This window comes from Silurus meridionalis, chromosome 11 (genome assembly GCF_014805685.1).
Source record: "Silurus meridionalis isolate SWU-2019-XX chromosome 11, ASM1480568v1, whole genome shotgun sequence".
Taxonomy (NCBI): Eukaryota; Metazoa; Chordata; class Actinopteri; order Siluriformes; family Siluridae; genus Silurus; species Silurus meridionalis.
Window position 1 is genome coordinate 157,501 of NC_060894.1, and position 10,000 is coordinate 167,500.

The 10,000-nt window shown below is 45.2% G+C and overlaps 1 protein-coding gene across 4 annotated transcripts in view; it reads right to left on the bottom strand.

Annotated features, from left to right (window-relative positions):
* erbin (erbb2 interacting protein) overlaps positions 1 to 10,000 on the bottom strand; it is a 57,963-nt gene that overhangs the window by 25,430 nt on the left and 22,533 nt on the right. For 3 of the 4 annotated variants that reach the window (XR_006927372.1, XR_006927371.1, XM_046861795.1), the window contains 7 exons: positions 5,366 to 5,620; positions 4,237 to 4,354; positions 3,792 to 3,870; positions 3,137 to 3,226; positions 2,681 to 2,737; positions 779 to 842; positions 502 to 576 (listed from right to left, as the gene is read on the bottom strand). Coding sequence is in view for 1 of the 4 variants with exons in the window: in XM_046861795.1 (XP_046717751.1) it covers positions 502 to 576; positions 779 to 842; positions 2,681 to 2,737; positions 3,137 to 3,226; positions 3,792 to 3,870; positions 4,237 to 4,354; positions 5,366 to 5,554 (672 nt within the window). In the remaining 3 variants the exon portion in view is untranslated. The remainder of the gene's footprint in view (positions 1 to 501; positions 577 to 778; positions 843 to 2,680; positions 2,738 to 3,136; positions 3,227 to 3,791; positions 3,871 to 4,236; positions 4,355 to 5,365; positions 5,621 to 10,000) is intronic. The other variant, XR_006927373.1, reaches the window with a different exon arrangement.

Below are 10,000 nucleotides of genomic sequence, written 5' to 3' on the forward strand. Positions count from 1 at the left end.
ATTTCATTTATATTTATTTTTGTTTCTTGTACTCTGAAGCAGTCTTGGGTAAAATAATTTCTATTGGGATTAATAAAATTATATTATCTTATAAATGTTAATGCGCTAGGGAAAGCTAGCTTTTATTTATTTACATTAAATTATTTAAAAATATGTAAATGATCCAGTATGAGCAGTCACATGGTAACATGATTATAACCACAGAACACCTCCAACTTCCTGGTATCCACACACTTGTGGTGCAAGTCAAATCTACCTTTATATAAGTCTCAGCTCCTCCCATTTACAGGTAACAGCTACTTCTCACTGTCAATCCCTTTAACTTGTGTCCTGGATCCCTCCTACTCACACCTGCATTCATCTTCAGTCCCTCACAGCTGTTGCAAACCTCACCAATCTACCTGCAGATCCCCGGCCTGCAGCCGCTCTGTCTCTCTCACACACAAGTCAGAGTGTGTGTGTGTGTGTGTGTGTGTGTGTGTGTGTGTGTGTTCCCCTCACCGGGGAAAGGCCTGTCAGCTTGTTCCCATCCATCCACAGCTCCTTAATGGTGGTGAGCTGCTCCAACACCTCAGGCTGGACAGAAGAATCACATTATAATCATCATCATCATCATACAGCAAAAACACACAGAGCGAGCTCTCTGTACAAAACTCACTGTGATATTCTCTAAAAATAACCTCACTGTGTGTGTGTGTGTGTGTGTGTGTGTGTGTGTGTGTGTGTGTGTGTGTGTGTATGTGTGTAAATGCGCCAGACAGACAGGAGAAATACGGACCACTTCAGTGAACTCATTACTCCCCAGGTCCAGCCGCTCCAACTGCATCAGCTTATGCATGCTCCTGAACACACACACACACACACACACACAGTATCAATACATTTGGCAGGTTAAATCAAAGGATGACTCGTGTGTGCATGTGTGTGTGTTTATGAAACAAGCTGTAGTGTTGTGATGAGTCACTTTATCCTAGTAACAGTATCTACAAATATCTCAGTTTACACCCCGACATTTATCAGAGAAATCAATACACACACACGCGCCTCACATACACACGGTTGCTCACACACACGGTCACACACACACGGTTGCTCACACAAACACACACAGTCGCTCACACAAACACATACACACAGTCACTCACACACACACAGTCGCTCACACACACAGAGTTGCTCACACACACACAGTCGCTCACACACACGTGTCCCGGCCTGATGTTCATGTGACAGTGAGATGTTCGAGCTGATCCGGTCACATTCTCAAGCAGATGCTGTATGATGCAATGAGGTCATGTGACCTTCATTCACACAGCAGGATCAAAGACAGTGATGCCACAGAGTAAGATCTCACACACAGAGATAAAGACAGACCTGCAGCCTGTCACATCCACAACATCTGTCTAATAACTAATCAATCAATCAATCAATCAATGAGTCTGAAACTTGTGTGTGTGTGTGTGTGTGTGTGTGTGTGTGTGTTATAGGAATTGTTATTCATTCATCTGTAACGGCATTACTGTAGGGAAGATATACAATCTCCCTCTCGCTCTCTCTCACACACACACACACACACACACACACACACACACACATGATGTAACCATAGACTCAGAGAAGGATTATAAAAGCTGTCAGTGCATACAGAGGAGCTTATATAACACTGAAATATTAGCGAGAAAGAAGGGGAGAGAAAGTGAGAGATATGGAAAGAGAGGGAAATGAGAGAGGGAGAGAGAGGTCAAGACAAAGAAAGAGAGAGTGAGAGAGAGGTCAAGAGAGGGGTGGAGAGAGGAGAGAGAGGAAAGTGGAAGGATGGAAAGAGAGGAAAGAGAGAGAGGTAAAGAGAGAGGAGATGTAAGAGAGAGTAAGAGAGATTGGAGAAAGGGAAAGAGACAGTAAGCGAGACTAAGAGAAAATGGAGAGAGGAGAGAGAGGTAAAGAGAGTGAAAGAGAGTGAGAGAGAGGTAAAGAGAGTGAGAGAGAGAGTGAGCGAGAGGTAAAGAGAGAGAGGAGGAAAGAGAGGGGTAAGAGAGTGAGAGAGAGTGAAAGAGAGAGGGGTAAAGAGAGTGAGAGAGTGAGAGAGGGGTAAAGAGAGAGAGAGAGAGTGAGAGAGAGGGGTAAGAGAGTGAGAGAGAGTGACAGAGAGGTAAAGAGAGAGAGTGAGAGAGAGGTAAAGAGAGTGAGAGAGGGTGAGAGAGGGTGAGAGAGAGAGGTAAAGAGAGGAGAGAGTGAGAGAGAGAGGTAAAGAGAGTGAGAGAGAGATAAAGACAGTGAGAGAGTGAGAGAGGTAAAGACAGTGAGAGAGAGTGAGAGAGGTAAAGAGAGTAAATGAGAGTGAGGTAAAGAAAGTGAGAGGTGAGTGAGGTGAGAGAGTGAGTGAGATATAGAGTAAGAGAGGGGTAAAGAGAGTGAAAGAGTGAGTGAGAGTGAGGTAAAGAAAGTGAGAGAGTGAGAATGAGAGAGTGAGTGAGAGAGAGTAAGAGAGGGGTAAAGAGAGTGAGCGTGAGAGTGAGAGTGAGAGAGAGGGGTAAAGAGAGTGAGCGTGAGAGAGAGAGTGAGAGAGGTAAAGAGAGTGTTATTACATTGTACACTAAACACAAATTCTGCATCAGACAAATAGAATGAACTGAAAGAGAGGGAGGTGATTGGGGGTAGAGGAGGTCAGGACTCCACTTACTTGGGCAGCATCTTTAACTGATTCTCTCTCAGCTCCAAAATCTGTAGTTTAGTCAGTCTGAAGAAGAGAGAGAGAGAGAGAGAGAGAGAGAGAGAAATTAATTTATTTCCCACTTCACCCAAACGAAACAGAGAAGTCTGGTGTTCTGTTGAAGAAACATTTGTAAACCCTGACACTCCCAAGGAGCTGTGATGACCCCAACCTGCTCCCTTTGACCACTTCCCCTGGTTCCTGATGGAACCCTGTTGGGTTCCAGTAGCAGAAACTCCACAACTGTGTTCACTATTAATCACACTGACAGGAATTCTGTGTCTCCTCGTGTCTCCTACACATCTTACAATACACACTCCACATTCATCCCTTTCACTGCACAAATCCATTACGGTCTATATCCAGTGTGTGTGTGTGTGTGTGTGTGTGTGTGTGTGTGTGTGTGTGTGCGCGTGTGTCTCTGACCTCCCGAAGCTTGCTGGCAAGAACTCGAGGAAAGCATCGTTCAGGTAGAGCTGTGTTAGACTGAGCAGCTGTGTGAAACCATCTGGGAGCCTATACAACACACAAACACACACACACACACACACACACACACACACACAAAATATAAAATAAAAAAGTTTCTTCAAACATCATAAAAACAATTTACAATACATTCAAAGCTGTTTTTCATTCTGCTGTATTTATTGTAATATTTCTAACAAAAACTTAACGATAACTGCAGATGTTATAAATATACAAACAGTAACTCCAGTAAACTCCGCCCCCTTTCTCTGGTGAACCAGTACAACAGCAGCAGATAAGACAGAACAGTGTGATATAATTATGGGTCACATGATCTGCAGTGATGGTGAATATGCGCATACTCATAAACTCTCCTAGAGCTGTTTCATCTAATCATCTGCTCTGATCTCTCACTCCAGACCAGGCTTTGATCTAGAGCTTAACCCTAACCTGGAACAGTGACTTACTGATCATAGATAGATATACAGAGAGACAGACAGACAGATATATACAAATATACAGACAGACATATTATATACACACACACACACAGACAGACAGACAGACAGAAAGATAATTAAAATATCTTGTCCTCCTGCTTTTACACACTTACTTAGAAATGGGGTTCACACTTGCTTCAACAATGGCCAGGACTTTACAGTTCTTAATATTTTCAGGAAATTCTTGTATACCTAAAGCACACACACACACACACACACACATTATATTCACTTCAATCACATTATAGACAATATAAAGGGTCACTTGCTGCTCCTGCAAATGACCAGTGTTCCATCATACCGCATAATTCACCCACCAGCAACCTTTTCTCTTTCACACACACACTCACACACACTCACAGAGGGAGAAAGATCCTGAAGAAAATTATGTTCAGTAGTAGAATTTCTGTTTTGAGTTGCTGCCACTTAAAGAGGGCACTTAGTGTTGGGATAAACACACACACACACACACACACACACACTTAGCTGAAAGAGAAGAGTGAGGAAGATGGGGATGGTGAGGAGGAAGATGAGGAGTGATGAGGGTGTTGTTCTTACTGTTCTTGCTGACGTCCAGCTCTCGGAGGTTGATGAGGTTGGCGATGGCGGGGGGCAGGACGCTCAGGTCGTTGTCAGGGAGACTCAGCCGGTGCAGTAACTGACAGTTAAACAGTTGCTGTAAATAAACAGAAACAGTGTGTGTGAGTGTGTGTGTGTGTGTGTGTGTTTGTGTGTCAGATAAACTCAGAGATTGGGTTTGCTATTTCATCACAGACAGCAAGTTAAAACAAACTTCAAATTATGTGTGAAACTGGGAAAATCTGCCACGGAGATGTTTGCATAAAGAATCTGTCCCCAGGGTTTAGATCGTCAATAGCGAGTTCCACTGCCAGGTTTTAGGGAGATTTTATCAGATCTGTGACATGCTAGTCTCGAAACACCTCACCTTTACGTCACACACCTTTACATCGAACTACTTTCACAATTAGAATCAGATCTTAAATCCAAATTAATACGCTGCAAATATATAAAAATAAAGGTCTGAGAAAAGAACCAACCAATCTTGCAGACTGTAGAGTTCTCCAACCCCTGGTACACACCGTAATGATCTCCAGCTTTGTGTGTTCATGTGACGTGTTTTATTGTGAAATCTGATAGATGTGATTTGTGTGAAGGTGATTTGAAGTGAAATCTGTAATATTGGGCTTTCAATCAGGGGCTATAATTACTCTAAATTATTATAATAATAAACTAGGCTGTGAGGATGAAAGCTTCTAATGAACTTCCTCACCCTGAAGGAGGTTTGTGTATGAGGGCTGAATGATCTGATCATACCACGATTATTTGTTCCCACAATTATCATTATTGTAACTTATTTCGGTTGTTTTTTAAGAATATTTTAAAATTCAATAAACAGAGCGATTTTCTGGCTCTGTACCAGGAAACATCCAGTCAAACAACTGACACTTTAGACAACAGAACATATACCTGGTGCACCAACCAACAATGTTCTACAAAGAAAACCATTAAACAAGGCGTAGCACTGTGGGCATGGCGAGGAGGTGGGGTAACACCCACAGGTAACTGATTATTCTCATATTCTCACCTGTGTGTGCTCACGACCTGTCTACTAGTGTGTGTGTGTGTGTGTGTGTGTGTGTGTGTGTGTGTGTGTGTGTGTGTGTACCTTGGGGAGCTCCTCGATCTGGTTGGCATCCAGGTAGAGCTCCTCAAGGGTCTTCTCAAAGCTGAAGATCTCTTTAGGGACCTGCTCCAGGCTGCAGTGGCTGTAGTCCAGTGAGGTGACTGTCTCCTCCTCACCACGCAGACACCGGCACGGCACCAACCGCACAAACAGACTGCGCTTAGAGCTCATCCTCACACTCACTCACACTCACACACACACACACACACACATACACAAACTCCACCACCTCAGACACTGAAACACACAGAGAGAGAAACTAAGAATAAGTGCCTGTAAACATATACAACATACTGCAGTGGGGGGAGCTACACCCTGAAGGATATACAGTATAACGATGTGGGAGGAGCTACACCCTGGAGGATATACAGTATAACGATGTGGGAGGAGCTACACCCTGGAGGATATACAGTATAACGATGTGGGAGGAGCTCCACCCTGAAGGATATACAGTATAACGATGTGGGAGGAGCTCCACCCTGAAGGATATACAGTATAACGATGTGGGAGGAGCTCCACCCTGGAGGATATACAGTATAACGATGTGGGAGGAGCTCCACCCTGAAGGATATACAGTATAACGATGTGGGAGGAGCTCCACCCTGAAGGATATACAGTATAACGATGTGGAGGAGCTCCACCCTGAAGGATATACAGTATAACGATGTGGGAGGAGCTCCACCTGAAGGATATACAGTATAACGATGTGGGAGGAGCTCCACCCTGAAGGATATACAGTATAACGATGTGGGAGGAGCTCCACCCTGGAGGATATACAGTATAACGATGTGGGAGGAGCTCCACCCTGAAGGATATACAGTATAACGATGTGGGAGGAGCTCCACCCTGAAGGATATACAGTATAACGATGTGGGAGGAGCTACACCCTGGAGGATATACAGTATAACTATGTGGGAGGAGCTCCACCCTGAAGGATATACAGTATAACGATGTGGGAGGAGCTACACCCTGGAGGATATACAGTATAACGATGTGGGAGGAGCTCCACCCTGAAGGATATACAGTATAACTATGTGGGAGGAGCGCCACCCTGAAGGATATACAGTATAACGATGTGGGAGGAGCTCCACCCTGAAGGATATACAGTATAACGATGTGGGAGGAGCTCCACCCTGAAGGATATACAGTATAACGATGTGGGAGGAGCGCCACCCTGAAGGATATACAGTATAACGATGTGGGAGGAGCGCCACCCTGAAGGATATACAGTATAACGATGGGAGGAGCTCCACCCTGAAGGATATACAGTATAACGATGTGGGAGGCGCCACCCTGAAGGATATACAGTATAATGATGTGGGAGGAGCTCCACCCTGAAGGATATACAGTATAACTATGTGGGAGGAGCGCCACCCTGAAGGATATACAGTATAACGATGTGGGAGGAGCGCCACCCTGAAGGATATACAGTATAATGATGTGGGAGGAGCTCCACCCTGAAGGATATACAGTATAATGATGTGGGAGGAGCTCCACCCTGAAGGATATACAGTATAACGATGTGGGAGGAGCTCCACCCTGAAGGATATACAGTATAACGATGTGGGAGGAGCTCCACCCTGAAGGATATACAGTATAATGTGGGAGGGGCTCCACCCTGAAGGATATACAGTATAATGATGTGGGAGGAGCTCCACCATGGAGGATATACAGTATAATGATGTGGGAGGAGCTCCACCATGGAGGATATACAGTATAATAATGATATACAGTATAATGATAATGGGTGTGCGTAGTGTTTATCCTCAGGCTCTAAATGTGCACAGGATCCACAGCAGCCATCCTGCACACAAACACCTGCACCAATCACATCCCAGAGTGAAAGTGGAGACCTGAGGGCTGCAAATACCTCAACCTGTAACCTGTTTACTTACACACACACACACACACACACACACACACACACACACACACACACACACACACACACACACACAGCCCACTCAGCTCATGACACAACCACTTAAACACATAGTGTGTAATATTAGTGTTTGCATTGTACACTTACACACACACGCACCCCAAACACTGAGACACCCGGTGCTGAATAACTTTCACACACCTGATGAAAAAACATATCTACCACTTCATCTCTGCTACTGAGGGATTAATCATTAAACACACACACACACACACACACACACACACACACACACACCGCATTCTACTGTGAAACTAATGTGTGAACACGGATTGTTATTTACACTAATGTTTGTAAAACAGGAGGTGTGTCACTGCTGTCAACACACTACCCCCACCCCTCCCCCCAAACACACACACACAAACACACACAGTGCTGAAGCTGCTGAACACTCACATCTCCTCCTAAACTGTAAAACAGAGGGAAAGAAGGGAAAAACCTCTACTACTTCCTGTTGAGATCATTCCAGGTCACACACACACACACACACACACACACACACACACACACACACACACACACTACCACACAAATACTCTCATACACACACACACACACACACACACACACACTATGAGCATACCCCAGTCAGGCCTGTCTTAATGCCAGGTGTGAACGGGGCCTGAGGGAAGTGTGTGTGTGTGTGTGTGTGTGTGTGAGAAATCTGAATGAAGCTCCTTACTCTCCTCTCCTCCCACACAACTTCAACAATACAACAGTTTCCTTGTGAAAACCTTGTCCAGGATTTACACACACACACACACACACACACACACACACACACACACAGGCCTGTCCTGTCAGATACGCATGTGTGTGTATGTGTGTACAAGGCCATTATAGTTCATTGGACAATGACCCATTAGTTCTTTGTGACTGCAAAAATTATTCAAAAAATATCACACACACACACACTCTCGTGTGTGCAGTTACAGGAAAGCGTCTGATCAGACGTCACAGACTTCCGTATTAGATATACATTCAACCACATTTAAAGACCTGAACTCATCACTTCTGCATTTCTACATCGACATTGCAGGCAGGCAGGCAGGCACACACACACACACACACACACACACACACGTCTAACCACAGCCAGAAAATTCTCCCATAAGCAATTGGGTTACTGCTGTTGCCATGGTAACAGATGGTCTTGCAGAAAACATATGGTCAAAGCCAAAATACCTGCACGCGTACACACACACACACACACACAAGCACACACACACACGCCTGCAGCGCACACGCACACACAGCCTGCAGCACACACACACCAGGTCTGCAAAACACACACACACACACACCAGGTCTGCAAAACACACACACACACAAGGTCTGCAACACACACACACATACACAAGGTCTGCAACACACACACACACACACAAGGTCTGCAACACACACACGCACACCAGGTCTGCAAACACACACACACACCAGGTCTGCAACACACACACACCAGGTCTGCAACACACACGCACACCAGGTCTGCAACACACACACGCACACCAGGTCTGCAACACACACACGCACACCAGGTCTGCAACACACACACACCAGGTCTGCAACACACACACACCAGGTCTGCAACACACACACACCAGGTCTGCACACACACACACACACCAGGTCTGCAACACACACACACCAGGTCTGCAACACACACACACACCAGGTCTGCAACACACACACACACCAGGTCTGCAACACACACACACACCAGGTCTGCAACACACACACACACCAGGTCTGCAACACACACACACACCAGGTCTGCAACACACACACACACAAGGTCTGCATCATACACACACAGATTTTAAACACTTCATAAATATTTAGACAGGTTCTGGTTGCTATAGTAACGCTGGAACACCGCTGCATGGTCAGTGTTAAGATGTGATGGTGGTTTGTATCTGGAGTGAAGCTCGAGATCTCACAAATCCGTATGGAGAACAAGCAGGAGATCCAGCACGAATCTGTCACACACCATCCCCACCTTACAGCTCATCTCTTGCTCTCTCTCTCTCTCTCACACACACACACACACACACACACACACACACACACACACACACACACACACACACACACACACACACACACACACACAGTCATTGAGGTGAGAAATGAAAACCTCTAGGCTTTTAATGGAGCTGTGACCAGGCTGTATCTGTATCTGCTCTGTCATTGTTTAGGTTCTCCTTCATGTTTCACACACAGAGTAGATCAGTGGTGGGAAATCAGTTTCTCTCCCCTCATTATATAAACACTCTCTCTCTCGCTCTCTCTCTCTCCCTCACCGTCAACTCTGCTGCAACCATCACCTTCTTGTCTTTGTGTACAGGAAGTCCTCGCTCAACTTCTCTGAAACGCTCACCACACACTTTGACTTTTAACCTTCTCTATTTCCATAACCGTGTGTGTGTGTATCTAAGGCCTCTGACTGGTTTTGAGCAGTCAGTGGTAGCTTAGTAAACAAGGCATTGGATCCGAAGGTCAGTAGTTCAAATCCCAGCCACACCAAGGTACCACTTCTGGGCCCCTGAGCAAGGCCCTTAACCCCATTACTGCTCAGTTGTATGGAAGAGATAAATGTAAGTCACTCTGGATAGGAGAATCTGCCAAATGCTGTAAATGTAAATAAGGATGTGTGTGTGTGTGTGTGTGTGTGA